We start from the raw sequence: 15,727 nt of genomic DNA on the forward strand, positions 1-15,727 counted from the left end.
AGGATTTGTGATACTATAGTTCTGTATGTGAACAGAAGAATAGGTCAGACAGGAAAAGGGAGGCTTGGATTCAGAGACAAGAGGCTCTGACTGGCTCTGGTCAGCTTCCTGGCTGACCCAATACAGTCTCTGTTACTTATTGTCTGTGTATCATCAACGTAATTACTAAACTGAGAGATAGCGAAACACTGGCTTTAGCAGTGGCCTGCTACTCACAGCCAGTGTTCGGGACTCCCCACCATCCAAGGTGGGGTAGGCTTTCCGACAGATGTTCCTTGATTGTGAGGACCTAAGGTCTTGAGCGGTCCAGTTTCTCATCAATTAGCGTGGCCTCACTTCAAGACATCAGCATCTTTGGGACTCCCACCACCTGGCTGCCTTGCTCTCTAGGAGTGACAGCTGCTAGCATCACTACCGAAGCATCCATTGTCATCTCTATTCCCAAATAACCTCCAAGGGCAACAGGGATCACCCTTATTTTAGAATCACTAACTATTAAATGGCATGTCTGTCCCTTCTGACAAGGGGCAGGGACTTTTCCCTCAATAGCCATTAGTGCCCTATTTAGCAGATGTGTAAACTGAGGACCATGATGCTCATTTCTTTCCTTCTGCTTCTCAGTGCAAATTCAACTATAAGTCGGAAGACCCCAACTGTCCTAGCGAGCGTTACCTCCTGTACAGGGAATGGGCTCACCCTCGGAGTATATACAAGAAACAGCCCTTGGATCTTATCAGGTGAGCAGCAGAGGATACCCTGTGGTGTGTGTGAGCATGGTAGCTTTCACACACCATTGCCAACCAGAGGGGCTCACCCAGCTTTGTGTTACCAGAGGTTTCTCATACCAGGGTTTATCCGTACCCACAGTAGATGGAGCATAACTTATGTGTCTCAGTGTCTGCTCTTAAATCAGTGGTGAAGCCTGCCCTGGATTTGGTCCCTGGTATTGAACATAAAATCCAGTCTCTTCTTACCCTGCGGGTCCAACAGTCTCACTGGTCTCATGGCCCAACTTGACAGTCATGGATTGGTCTTTCTTTCATGGTCGGCTCCATCCGGAGTCATCCCATGGGCATACTCTCTCCACCCCAGTATGATTTAGGTGAGCAGAAAGTATTACTGTGTTCCCACCATGAATGGAAAGACTCCCTTCTCTCCCAGGAACTGCCCAGGGGTTAGAGGTTACCTGTCGGGGACTTAGAATTCTTGATTGCACAGGAGTGAGTGTCATTAACTCACCTGGGCCGTTAGGTGTCATTTCATTACGTCATAGGAGATCGTGACTGCATGGGGCTCGTGTCTCGGAATATTTCCTGTTAGAAGCTGGTGGTTTGGGCCCTGTGATGTTGAATCACGCCTCTGTCCTGCGCATTTGCAGCAGTGACATCATCCCTGTCCGACTACTTTGTGCAGGGATACTTGACAAGCAGCATCATGTGCTCCTGTTGGCATGGTTTCCCGTTTCCTCTGTCTTTGTGAAGGTGAATGTCTTGAGTGGTCCAGTTTATTATTGGTTACCATGGCCTCACTTCAGGGCACGAGCATCCTGGGGCTCCCACCACCCAGCTGCCTTGCTCTCTCGGGTGACAGCTGCTAGCATCACTGTCCAGGCATCATCACCTCTATTCCCAAATAACCTCCAAGGACAACAGGGATCACTCATTAAAAATCATTTGTTAGATTAATTATCTCATGAAGTCTCCTTTAATTACTTCACTTGGTCCTCTATAGTCCCGCCTCGTTTAATTTTATCTGGATGATTGTCACACAGTGTACTTCTGTGAGCTCTGATTACCCTGTAGATAAAATAGTAGTATGTGGACGTAAACATGTAAACAGTTTCCCTGGGCATTCACCGGTTTCCGGAGCCTCTGAGAATAAGGAGACCTGTTCAAGTCCCTCACGTAAAAGGCTACCACCTTTACATGTGGCCCATGTCCTTCCTCCCATGAACCATAAGTCATTTTCCAATCCCTCGAGATCCCTAGGGTGGTGTAAATAACATGTACGCGGGCGAGTGCTCTGCCGGGCCATGAAGGGAGTAAACAGGAAGAAAAGTCTCGGTATGCTCAATGCAGATGACGTCTGCCCCCAGTGTCTTCAGGCTTGACTGGGTGCGGTCAGCACGGTGTAACCGTAGATTCCCTCTGGTGTTTTCAGTTAGTGGTTGACTGAATCTCGGGGTATAGAACCCACAGGTGGAGGGCTATATTTTGAGGTTGTCATCCTTGTGAAGTTTCTGTCTTATTAATGACCTTTCGTAGGAAATGAGTTGTATCAGACTACACAGCCGTGGGCTTAGTGGGTTCTTATTCTAAGTAAATCAAATGCATTTGTTAACTGCCCCTGCCCCATTCAACCAGTTTCCTTTTGTTGCTTCACCAGTAACCTCCTGAGCACTCAGGTTGATGACCCATGCCTACAGTTCCATGGGATTGTCAGAAGGGGGAAATTTAACCAGGCTCATGCCTTTAATCCCAGAACTTGGGAGATAGAGGCAGGCAGATCTCTGTGAGTTCAAGACCAGGCTGGTCTATGTAGTGAGTTCTAGGATAGCTAGGTCTATATAGTGAGAGACCCTCTCTCAGAAACAGGGGAGGGGGATTCTTTTTGTAAAACTGAACCAAGCAAACTTCCAGCCCACAAGCCCTTTGGCATCACTTAAGCCTCTCTCCAAGCATAGCAAGAACACGTTAAAGACAGGCCAAAATGGCCCCTACCCATGCCAGGGTCTTTCCTTCAGGCACCATTCCAGCCTGCTCTTTTCTGGCTGTCTCAGAGCCAGACACCAAGCCCCTGTCAATAGAAAGTGTCATCCTATGCTCCTCTTTTGCCCTGACTCCTCTCCACATGGGTTCTAGCCTTCTTTTGCAGCTTTAGCACTGGGCTGACCTCTGTCCTATGATCTGGTCCAGCCTCCTGGGGATCTAGGCTGTGCTCCCAGCTGAGTTCCCCACTAGATGAGTGTCTTGGCTAGGGTTTTACTGCTGTGAACAGACGCCATGACCAAGGCAAGTCTTTATAAGGATGACATTTAATTGAGGCTGGCCTACAGGTTCAGAGGTTCAGTCCATTATCATCAAGGTGGGAACATGGCAGTTTCCAGCAGGCATGGTGCAGGGGGAGCTGGGAGTTCTACATCTTCATCTGAAGGCCACTAGGAGAAGACTGGCTTCCAGGCAGCTAGGATGAGGGTCTTAAAGCCTACGCCCACAGTGACACACCTACTCCAACAAGGCCACACCTCCCAACAGTGCCACTCCTTGGGCCAAGCATATACAAACCTTCACAATGAGGCTCAAGGAGACCAGCTCAGCTCCATATTAAACCTGAAGACCCAGGTAAGACTCCAAGCAGAAACACTTGAGCCCACAGACCAAGACGGGAATCAAAAGCAACTCACAGAAACCCATATCACAGCGGCTGCCTGGGCCTCACGCACCACTGGCAGGAACAGTGTTTTCCTGCTTCTTGCTCACCTTACTACCTACGGTCAGAGAGAAGGCAATGTTTTGTGAGAGAGACCGCCTTCCCAGAACTACTCCTATGTTCCTACTAGTATTTAGTGCATCATAGGTATATAGGTATGTTTGTGTAGAGAGAGGCCAGGACAGTTTGGAGGAGGGGTGACACCATATGGGATCAAACATGTTCCCTGTACTTGGGAAGACGCCTGTGTCGCCATCTGTAAGGTTTGGGTCTTATGCTGCACTTTGTGCATCTTCTCCAAGTTCTTAATAGCAACCAGCCAAATGGGCAGAAGACTCCGGCACACCAAAGGGTCTTTCGGAGTCCGTAACATGGTGCTCAACTTCACGAGAGCAAGGGATACCCTATCTGCCCCAACTACCATGCTTCTTCCTTCCTTGCTTTTTAAATTCACTCCTGTTCGAGTAGCATCCTTTCCATTCCATAGCTAAACTCAGGTGCTGGTATGATGGTGAGAATGCTGGAAGGGTTAACGGGATCAGGTTTTTACATAAAAAACACCACCTCCTTTACTTAAAAACCAAGCAACCATGCTAGGACAAAGCTACACAGTGACGAAATGAGCCTCTAAAAATACCTTCTCTCTCTCTCTCTCTCTCTCTCTCTCTCTCTCTCTCTCTCTCTCTCTCCTTCTCCTCCTTCTTCTCTCTCTCTCTCTCTCTCCCCTCCTCCTCCTCCTTCTGTTCTCTCTCTTTCTCTCTCTGTCCCTCCCTCCCTCCCTCTCTCTCTCTCTCTCCCCTCCTCCTCCTCCTCCTCCTCCTCCTCCTCCTCCTCCTTCTTCTTCCTCTCTCTCTCTCTCTCTCTCTCTCTCTCTCTCTCTCTCTCTCTCTCTCTCCAGGAAGTATTACGGAGAGAAGATTGGAATCTACTTCGCGTGGCTGGGCTATTATACGCAGATGCTCCTTCTAGCAGCTGTGGTGGGCGTGGCCTGCTTCCTCTATGGATATCTTAATCAGGATAACTGCACTTGGAGGTAATCTCACTTTGACCTTTGTCGCCGCAGTAATTAGTCCAAACGTGTTCCCAGGGTTTTAGAGTGTTTGGGCAAAGAAGAACTCATTGCAAACACATTGCACGGTCCTCCCTCCTTTGTTCTGAGAATAGTTACAAAGGAAATGGGAAACATTTTCCTCAGATAATCCAACACAGCCTCTGACAGATGCGTTACGTCTATATGGTTTTTTTTGTTGTTGTTGTTTTGTTTTTTTTCGGAGCTGGGGACCGAACCCAGGGCCTTGCGTTTGCTAGGCAAGCGCTCTACCACTGAGCTAAATCCCCAACCCCTATGTCTATATGTTATAGATAGATAAGCATCCCAACATTCTAAGGATGAATGTATGAAGGAAGAAAGGATAAGGAGGCCCTTGAAGTTCTGGCTTCTGAGGAATGTTTCACACAGCCTTGCAGACCTGGGCCAATGAGAGCTCTGAACTCTTAGGGTCCTTCTGAGAAAGCTGGGGATTTTTTCTTTGTTTCGAAATGATTTTTTTTTTCTTAAATGAAGAGTTGCATGATAGGAAACTCAAGTGGCCAGTTGTGGTTTTGTTGTCTTACTTTTACAAAAGTATTCCTTATAATGTCGGAAAGGGGGGTAACTAAGTACCCGATAGCCCGTCGGTGCTCGGTACTAGAATTCAAAAGCCGCATCTTAGGACAGTGCTTCTCAACCCGTGAGCCGTGACCCCTTTGGGGGTCAAATGACCTTTTCACAGGGGTCACTTACGACCACCAGAAAACATAGATATGTGCATTGTGATTCACAGCTATCAAAATTATAGTTGTGACAGATCAACAAAAATAATTTGATGACTGGGGGCCACCACAACACGAGGAACTGTATTAATGGGTCGCAGCAAGAGGAAAGCCGAGAACCACTGATCTAAGAGGAGTCGCTGGGTGCTGGGGAACGCTGGGTTTTTGAGGTGCTCTTGCGAGTTGTATTATCATGTGTCTGCTTTCCGTGTTCTCTGTCGTCTCCTGATGGACTGGCCTCTGTCCAGGTGTAAGGGGCAGACGGTGGCTCATGGGCTTCAGGGCAGAGGCGATGACGTTTTCCAGGCCCTGAGCATGTGAGACTGGCTCTGAGGCTGCATGGTTGTTGGCCTGATACATAGGCGCGTGACCTATCGCACTGACGGGCCACAGGGCCCGTGTGCCCAAGTTGGCTGTTGGAAGTCTTCTCTGTCTTCATGACAAGGAATCTGTAACTAAGATCTGAACGTTGCTGCCTCCTCCCTCCATTTGTCTTCCGCTTTTCGTTGGGCTAATGTTCCGCTGCCACTTGGCATCCCAGAATATATCTTCAGAATGAGCAGGCTTCATTTCTGTAAGGTCCATTTGCGTATGAGGTGTGGTGGTAGTGGTGGTGGTGTGTGTGTGTCTGTGTGCATTGGTGTGATGGTGGTCGTGGTGGTTGGTGGTGGTGGTGGTGATGGTGTGTGTGTTTGTGTGTGTGTGTGTGTGTGTGTGCATTGGGTATGATGGTGGTGGTGGTGTGTGTGTGTGTGTGTGTGTGTGTGTGTGTGTGTGTGTGTGTGTTAGATAGGTTGGATGTTAGCTGTGGTCCACGCACACGAATATAGGAGCACATAGAAGCCAGAGCAGAACTCAGATCTTCCTTCCTTGCTGTTTGTCTTAACATCTTGACAATATCATCTCTCGATGACCCAGAAGCTCACCTTGTTCCTAAACTGGCTCACCGCTGAGTTTCTGGGATCCTACTGTCTCCATCCCCAAGTCTTGGAGTATGGGTATATGCAGCTGTCCTAGTTGGGGTCTTATTGCTGTGAACAGACACCATGACCAATGTAAGTTTTATAAAGGATACCGTTTAATTGGGGCTGGCTTACAGGTTCAGAGGTTCAGTCCATTATCATCAAGGCAGGAGCCTGGCAGCATGCAGGCAGGCATGGTGCAGGAGGAGCTGAGATTTCTACATCTTCACCCGAAGGAAGCCAGGAACAGACTGAGCATCCTCAGGCAGCTGGGAGGAGGGTCTCCAAGCCCACCCCACAGTGACACACTTCCTCCAGCAAGGCCGCACCTTCTAGTAGTGCCACTCCATGAGCCAAGCATGTGCAAACCATCCCAGCAGCCATGCTTTATGAAGTGGGTGTTGGAGGTCAGACTTGACAGTGTTGTTCACACGGTGCTGGCTTTAGAGGCTAAAATATGGAAGAGAGAAAGGGTATGGCCTCCGCCTCCACGGTTTCAGAAAGACACCAGGCGCAGGCAGCGTGAGGCAGAGCGGTCTTTGCACGAAGGCCCTCAGAGTTCATTTTGGGGAACTGGGAAAGTGAAGCCTGGTTACAGTAGAGACTCCATGAGGTTAAAGATGCCAGAGCCATATCTGCCAAGAAGAGAGCTGCATCAGGGAGTGTACCCAGTCCTGGAGGAACGGAGGGAAAGAGCCGTCTGAGCGCCTTGAAACCCAAGTTTAAGACACCCAATTTGGAACTATGGGATTCGTTGTTTTCCCTGCCGGGTCCTGGTCTTTCCTTGGTCCAGTATTTCTTCACTGTGCCCCTGTGCCTCTCTCTTCAGATGGCAGTGCATGATCTGTACATTATAGGTTAAAAGCGTGTGATTTGCTTTTTGATTCTTTGGGGGAGGTACAATTTAGAGATCGCCTTAATTCTCAAAAGAAACATTGGAAAACATTAAGACTTGGAAGATTTTTTGTCAAGACTATGGGGACGTTTGAGTTTGGATTAAATACATTTTGCTTTATGATAGAGCTGTAAGCCTCTGGGTGCCAACGAGTGGAGCGCGGTGGTCTGAGTGAGACACGTTTCCCATTGGCTCAGGCATCTTGACACTTTGTCTCCAGTTGGTGGCGCTGTTGGGGGAGGTTTCAGAAGTCTGGCCTAGCTGGAGGAATTACATCACTGGGGTGGGCTTTGAGAGTTTCTAATCTCACCCCACTTCCAGTTTGCTCCCTCTGCGTCATGCTTGTGGTTGAAATGCGATCGCTCTCTCAGCTTCTGGCTCCTGCCACGTGCAGACACACCTTTTTGCCGTTATGAACACTTAACCTCTCTGGAACTGTACGCCAAATTAAACTCTTCTATAAGCTACCATGGTCGTGGTATTTATCACAGCAACAGAAGAGTGGCCAAAACAGCCCCCGAAGAAACCATTAACAGTGATCTCCTAAGTGCCTGTTTACTTAGGCTCTAGAAAGCACTGTCTGTTATGGATGTTGTATAAGTCAAGTTACATAGTGCGTGGTCTATCATGATCACACGGCCTTCCGTGATTACGTGTCCTTTCATTATTGCTTTCTATCGCTCAAGCTGTCTCGAGGTTCTTTGTTGAAGTATTTATTGACACCCCAGTCCCTTTTGGTGCCAAATCATATCCCATTGCATGGGTGTGCTACATTCCTTATCCGTACAGCAACTGATGAACGCTGTCTGCGGAGAACACTTACTTGACATGTTGTCACAGGGACATATGGTTTCACATCTCTTGAGGATATAACAAAGAGTGGAGTTTCTGAGCTATATATAAAGTCTCTGTTTAACACTGTGAGAAAGTACCAAGGTACTGACCAGATGACCGCTGGTTTACATTCCCATCAGCCACCTGTAAGGACTCCAGATTCTCCAGGTACCAGTGGGCACTTTTCTTGGTTTTGTTTCTATGTTTTAAATTGGCTGTGATGAGTTGTGTATGCTCGGCCCAGGGAGTGGCACTATTAGGTGTGGCTTTGTTGAAGTTGGTGTGACCTTGTTGGAGTAGGTGTGTCACTGTGGGTGTGGGCTTTAAGACCCTCACCCTAGCTGCCTGGAAGCCAGTCTTCCATTAGCAGCCTTCAGATGACGATGTAGAACTCCCAACTCTGCCTGCACCAGGCCTGCCTAGATGCTGCCATGTTCCTGCCTTGATGATGATGGACTGAACCTCTAAACCTGTAAGCCAGCCGCAATTAAATGTTGTTCTTTGTAAGACTTGATGTGTCTGTTCAGCACTAAAACCTTAGCTAAGACATTAGCCATCTCCTTCAATACAAAGTGGTATATGATGGCTGTTGTGGATTTCCCCAGCATAGTCTGGTGTTGAGCCTCTTCTCTGGGTTTATCATTGATGTGACTTTAGAGAAACATCCCTTGGAATCTTCTGCATGTAATTGTGTTGACTTGGAATTTACCGTTCTCTATGTGCTCAGCATAGAAGCCCCTTATGCGATCCCATCTTCTTCTGTTTCAGATGATATCCCATCAGACAGGCCTATTTCTCACAGGTCTACATGGTAGGAGCTCAAGATCAGGGTGGCAATTTGGTGCCTCCTGGGGGGTGGGCAGAGTCTGGAAGGAGCTAGTGTTGTACCTGCCTGGTCTGAGCATCCAGTTGTTTATTTTTCTTAATTGACATAAATTCTTCCTTCATTCTTGATGACTGGCTTTGCAGGTATAGAATCTGGGTGCACAGCTCGCTTTTATAACTTAGCAAACGTCATCCCACTCCTTCTGGACCCTGGGTTTCTGACAGGGAGTCATGTTTTCTCCCTGATGAGCTTTCTGTGTGGCCAGTCATGTGTCCCCTTCTGTATTCTTCCCTGGGGCTCTCTTCTCCTTACCCTTTGAGTATGGTGTTTCTAGGTGTGAATCTCTCTGAGCGCATCCTTCTAAGATCTTGCAGAATTTCTCTGATGTAGAGACGAAAGCTTTCATCAAAATTTGGAAGCTGGGCTCATCCTTCATTGGTTCCTTCTGGCATTTCTTCCCTTTCTGCAACCTGCCCGGTGCATGTGCCGAGTGTCTGATAGAGTCGCTGGTATTTGAAGCTGGATTCCCAGGTGTTTTTCTATTCCTTTTTCTTTCCATTTCTCAGACTGTATCGTCTTAGTAGATACATTGTTTCTTATTTGCACAGGAGAGCGGTTAGGGACTTTCTCATTGATGTTACTGTGCTTCGCTTCAATGTCTTGTCAGTTCTCTTTAAGGTACTGCTTTCCTCATTCGGTGAGACTTGGTCAGACCATTTCTTTAATGCCATGGGTGTGACTTCCCTTAGTTCTCTGCACGTATTTGCTCACTCGGGCTTCTGCTCTGCCTGTGCCTTGCACGGTAGAATTTGACATTTTAAGTGTTACACTGTAATAGCCACGGGAATCAGATTTCCTCTCAGAGTTTATTGCTACTTGTGGAAGTTCCTCTGCTGCTCTTGTTCCTCTCCTGGTTCCACAGTCTGCGTTCCCTGCCTTGTATGGGCACTGAAGTCTGTGTGTGGTAGAGCATTACACACCAGTCACATTATAGTGATTCCACTGATGCTGGGTCCCGCCCCTCCTCTACGCCATGCGTATTGGGAATGTGTCTGACATTCCAACAGACAGCCTCCAGCTCTCATAAAGCTCCCCTTCTGGCTTAGGCAGAAGCCCAGGGTCAGCCTCCAGGTTCTCTCAGGCCTGTCCAGATGTACGTACTCTCTTTTTCTTTTTTTTTTTTTTCCGGGGCTGGGGATCGAACCCAGGACCTTGCGCTTCCTAGGCAAGCGTTCTACCACTGAGCCAAGTCCCCAACCCCAGACGTACGTACTCTCATCTAGAACATATGCATATGCCTCCTGCATCTCACAGATACCGTAGAGGTTTGGTGACTGTGGGCATGCCATACCTAGTTCTTCCTGTAAATGTTTTGGGTTTATATTTGTGGTTATTACTGACCCAAGGAGCAGCCATGTTGAGTAGTTCCTGAAGATACTTGAAGCAGACAGTTGGGGACTGGACTTTTCCACAGTAAAAGCTGTGGGTATGAGGTAAGAAAATGACAATGGTCAACATGAAGTTTCTCCAGGGAGTGGCCGGACCGGTCCAACACTGACACTCCTGGGGAGAGGTCCCTGAAGTAGCTGTAGACACTGTCTGTGGCCATTTGACTGATCCTGTGAGGCTGCTCTTGTTTATTGTGGATGGACGTCTGCTAGGTTTTAAGGCTGTCATGAACCTGGGGGGATGGGCAAGGTAACTGGTCTAGTTAAGATGCTTCAAAGCTGTATTCTTCACAGATTGGCCAGCCCTTCACACGCACACGCACATGCGCACGCGCGCGCGCACACACACACACACACACACACACACACACACACACACACGTATGCACCAGAGGAGTTCCCTAGGCAACTTTCAGAAAAGGGTGAGTTTGAACATGTTGTCCCTGTTCTCATTGCTTTTGTGAATGAGTAGGTTTTGTTAGGGCTGACACCACCATCTCAGACACTCTTCCCAAATCTGCGTTTCTCTGGGTTATTATTTGCAAGGTCACCTAACGAACTGTAATGGTGTCCCCCACTCCCAGTGTCCACCTACAACAGCATCACCCCTAAGAGCAGTCTACAACTCCTTGTCTACTTCCATCAAACCTTGAATGTATCTGTAACTTCCTCTGTGGTTTCGGTTTCCATGGTGACAGCATCTCTCCTTAACCTAAGATTGCTGAGATAGTCTTTTGTTGTTATTATGTTCTCTTGAAAGTATTTCTTTTTATTTTCAATTATGTACGCACCGTGATAAGACGGGCACCTCCCCTCCCAAAAGCCAGAAAAGGCATCAGGTCCCTGGAGCTAGAGTTACAGGCAGCTGTGAGCTGCTCTCTGTAGGTGCTGGGATCCGAACTCAGATCCTTTGTAAGAGCAGTGTGTTTTCTTAACCCCAGAGTCCAACTCTGCAGCCCCATTTGTTTCTTTTTCATATTCTGTAGCTATCATTCTTGTATTCCAAATAGAATTGATTTTTATGTGGTGCAGTGGGGTTTGTTTAAGCTCATGTTTTTCCGTGTACCATGAATTGAGCTGTCTGCTCTTAATTTGGGGGCCAGGTCTTTGGGTGCAGGTAAAAACCTTTATGTGTTTTATTTTGTGTTGCTGTTGTTGGTTAAGACTGCATCAGCTGTGTCTAATTAGCAACTTGTTTGTCCTGAACTTTGGGTCTTCCGTGAGATTTGTAGAGCAATAGAAAAAGATCCAGCAAGAATCCTGCTTCCTCGCCGCATCCTGCTACCAAACAATTCTGAAATCCCAATGCAGATCTTCCTCACTGTTTTTGGACAAAGTTTTGTAGTTTTTTTATATAAATCTTAATACATCTTTGATTAGATTCATTCCCAGACACTATACTTGTTAAGCTACTGAAAAAAAATAGTATTTAAAAAAATGTTATTTCCCAATTGTTTCAGGTGGATAAGAAGAAAAATCTCTTTTTATTTCCCCATGTATACTTTATATATTGATTTCGAGTCCACAAACTTTACTAATTATGCTCTTAGTATGTCTGGGTTCAAGGATAGACCTAACGCTGTGACAAATTCTAGGATCTCTATGGGGGAGGGGTGGGGTCTCAGGTTGCTGGGGCTCATGGGAGCAGAAGTAGAAATGTGATTCCTACGATAAATACAAACAGTGAGTGGAGGGGTTTCGTGGAGAGTGGCAGGTTCCCGGGTGGTGTGTGGGAACACCTGTGAGAGGCTGGGGCTTCCCTCCTCCCAGTGCTCAAAGTCTTACATCGCTGGACCTTCTGTGATTTACAGACCTCCAAGCGAAGCAGTTAGGAGGACCCGCTCTCATCCCAGAGTTAAAGAATAGGTTTGGGCATTGTATGGAATTCTCAAATAATTAGTAAAAGATATTATCTTAAAATATCAGAGGCCGGAGAGATGCCTGAGTGGTTAAGAGCACTGACTGCTCTTCCTGAAGACCTGGATTTGATTCCCAGCACCCATGTGTTGGCTCACAGCCATCTAATACCTCCAGCCCCGGGAGGATCCAGTGTCCTGGCTTCTGTGCACATGGTACATAGACATACACACATGCTAGCAAAATAGCCAGGTAGATAAATGAAAACAAAGGTTCAGAATGTTTGAAATATGTAAAAGAAATTTTCAAAGAAAGGTTCGCTCTTCTGTGTGCCTTTTTTTTTTTTTTTTTTTTTTTTTTTTGGTTCTTTTTTTCGGAGCTGGGGACCGAACCCAGGACCTTGCGCTTCCTAGGTAAGCGCTCTACCACTGAGCTAAATCCCCAGCCCTTTTTTTCCATTCTTTTTTTTTTTTTTTTTTTTTTTTTTTTTGGTTTCTGTGTGCCTTTAGAGTTTGTTCGTGTCAAGCCTTCGTCAGAATGACCATCTCCTGCCAGCCTGTTCCACAGGTTTCAGTTCTGTTGCTTGTCATGGATGGACTTGGAGTTTATTATGTTGACAGAACATGAAAGCCTTTTGTTAACATATCTGAATATGTTTTCTTTCCTTTTTCCTTAGCAAAGAGGTCTGTGATCCTGACATCGGTGGCCAGATCCTGATGTGTCCCCAGTGTGACAGGTTGTGTCCGTTCTGGAGGCTGAATATCACCTGTGAATCCTCTAAGGTAACTCTCAGCATCCCAGATGTTTGTGTAAAATAGTCACTTAAGTTTAGCATACAAACTATTCTTCCTCTGAGGACTGTAAAAAGGACCTTTTTAAGTAAACCTCCCGCAGAGGTATAGTGGAAGGGAGTGCACAGGACGCACGTTTATTCTGCATTTGCAGATAATAAACTGAGAGTGACCACTTCTCAGAGGTCTCAGGGGAAGTAAGGATGTGGTGGGTCTGAACCATCTTGAGTAACTCAGCAAATCCAAGCAGAAGTTCCAAAATCAGCTTACTCTGAGTTTTTGTTTTCTCGGAGTTGGGGCTTGCCCTACCGTTGAGCTGTAGCCTCAACCACACGTGTACCATTGCAAGTGTTTGCCTTACTCCAAGTGAGTAAAACCCTCAAATGTGTGCGTGTAGATTTGTACTTACAAAACCTGCAGTTTGTACAGTTTGTGCTTTCTGCCTTTCAAAGCATGCAGGCACTGTATTCTTGGATTTTTAAAGGTCCTCCTGTTCATATTTAGATTATGTCAGTTAATATAGAGGGGAGGTTTTATATTTCAGTGATAAAAGATGCTTGCCTCAAAACATCCTCGCAAAACATGGGTGACACTCCTTCGAATACTGGCCGGTGGGGCGAGCTCTTAAGACCTAGGAAACTTGGGTCGCGCCTTGAGACAGGAGGGAGTTGTGCTGAGAAGCTGTGAGCTTTGAGCTCTCAGCTCCTCAGCATTTCAACCTGTAAAGTGTGGATGATTCTGCCCACAACATGGTGCTTTTTCTTAGGAGGTAGGAAAACAGAATAGCCTGGCCTGTCATGGCGGAGTGAAAGGGGTGGGGCAGGGATAAGAGGGGTGTGGCTATGATGAAAGGGGCGGGGCAAAAAAGACGTTTCTGATCTCTTCCATTCTTAATTCACCGGTCTCAGTCGTGAAATCTTGTCCTGCCGTGAGAGACCAGGAATCATTATGTGGTCCTGGAGACATCTGACCTAATCCATCAAAGTTGGTCATTAAAGAGAAGTATTAGACCACTGATTTAACTTTTTTTTAAAGACTTATTTGAGTATACTGTCACTGTCCAGAGCATTTTATCCCATTACAGATGGTCATGAGCCACCATGTGATTACTGGGAATTGAACTCAGAACCTCTGGAAGAGCAGTCAGTGTTCTTAACCGTTGAGCCATCTCTCCAGCCTTAGAGTACTTATTTTCATACTTTAACTGTGTGTGTGTGTGTGTGTGTGTGTGTGTGTGTACAAGCAAGTGCTCAAGTGAGAGGAGAATTTTGTGGAGTTGTTTCTCTCTTTCCACCTTTTCTCGGGGTTCCACGTCACAGGCTTGTGCAGCAAAGCATCTTTAGCTGCAGAGCCATTTTGAAGATAAATATTCTTCAGTGTTCTTACACTGATTACATCAGCTTGGACGCAGAGCACCTGTGATGTGGGCAGAATCATTCTCCCATTTGACAGGTTGAAATGCTGAGGCCCTGAGAGACTAAGCTCACACAGCTAGGAACTGGCAAGGACAAGAGCTACAGCAGATCTGCGCTGCCCACCATACCACCTTCCTCACTGACTTGTGGCACTGGGCACAACCCTGAAATCCAGATTTGTGTTTGAAAAACTTGTTCCACTACTAGTTATGATGATTGTGGCACATTGCCAGCCTAATCGATTTCTACACTTAACTAAGATTAAAAAGGACTTAACTGCCTGCCCCTTGAGCCAAGGCAGTGCCCAGACTGTGGACTAGAAGACTGTACACTGATTACACAAAGTAAGACTCAGAGGAGCTGCTGGCCGATGGTTTTGAACTGATAAATTACAGGCAGGTGTTAGCGCATTCTCCGAGGCTCTGCACCCAAACAGTGGCTGTGCACCCACGAAGCCACAGTGGAAGGTCCCCTCTAAAGACATCCTTTACTCCTTTGTCCCTTCCCTACACACGCTTTCATTCCTTAGAGTCCACCTATTCTACCTTATGAAGACTTTCAAATGTCCTTGGGTTCTGTCATGTTTCCTAAAGGACCTTCTTGAATCTTTACAAGAATCAGAGAGAGGATGAAAGGGGTGGGGCAGTGACGAAAGGGGCGTGGTGGGATGAAAGGGGTGTGGCAAGGATGGAAGGGGTGGAGCAGGGATGAGAGGGGTGGGGTTAGGATGAGAGGGGTGGGGCAGGGATGAGAGGGGCGGGGCAAAAACATTTCTGATCTCTTCCATTCTTAATTCATTGATTCACTTACTAATTTCTGCCTCTCTTCTGAAGAGATGTTCACTAATTGATGTGACTCCAACAAAATGTCATCATTTTGGGGGCTGTTCTTAAGGTGGTATCTCGACCACTGTGCCAACTGCCAAACAAGATAAGCTAGGCTTCGAAGCAAGCATGCGTCTTACTATCTCCCCTGCTCCTGCTTCCATGGGGCTCCTGGGACAAGCAGAAAGGCCAAAGGTCTACTTAGTAGTATGACAGCTTCATTTATGTCTAATCCTGCCCTGGGGTACAGAGCACATCCCACACTGGGAACTAGGCACTTGGCCTGACTTGTATCAATTCCAAAATGGGAGCGACATTGGATGGGATCTTGAGGAAGGAGATTATATGTGTGGGATATTTTTCATAGCCCTGTGTGCAGTTATTTGCAGTAAAGGGTAGAGCGTGGTGCTGGAGTACGTCTCAGAGCCATGGGTCCCAAAAGGCAAAGGGAAAAGATACAGAAAGCATCATTTGTGGGACATCCAGCTATAACGAGTATATCTTCCTTCACCTGGAGAGTTTTTTTTAAAGAGGGATTATCTCCTGAAACCATTTAGAATCATGCTGTTTGGTTAAGGCCCACATGGATGACCGAGGTGCTTGTGTCCTATTTGGAAACCTGGTGGGTAAGAGC

The 15,727-nt window shown here is 46.9% G+C and overlaps 1 protein-coding gene across 6 annotated transcripts in view; it reads left to right on the plus strand.

The window, feature by feature from the left end:
* Nucleotides 1–15,727, plus strand: part of Ano6 (anoctamin 6) — a 179,964-nt gene that overhangs the window by 122,265 nt on the left and 41,972 nt on the right. For all 6 annotated transcript variants that reach the window (XM_008765735.4, NM_001401001.1, XM_039079320.2 and 3 more), the window contains 3 exons: nucleotides 622–737; nucleotides 4,328–4,462; nucleotides 12,740–12,845. In XM_008765735.4, the coding sequence (XP_008763957.1) occupies nucleotides 622–737; nucleotides 4,328–4,462; nucleotides 12,740–12,845 (357 nt within the window). The remainder of the gene's footprint in view (nucleotides 1–621; nucleotides 738–4,327; nucleotides 4,463–12,739; nucleotides 12,846–15,727) is intronic.

Source organism: Rattus norvegicus, chromosome 7 (assembly GCF_036323735.1).
Source record: "Rattus norvegicus strain BN/NHsdMcwi chromosome 7, GRCr8, whole genome shotgun sequence".
NCBI classification, from domain to species: domain Eukaryota; kingdom Metazoa; phylum Chordata; class Mammalia; order Rodentia; family Muridae; genus Rattus; species Rattus norvegicus.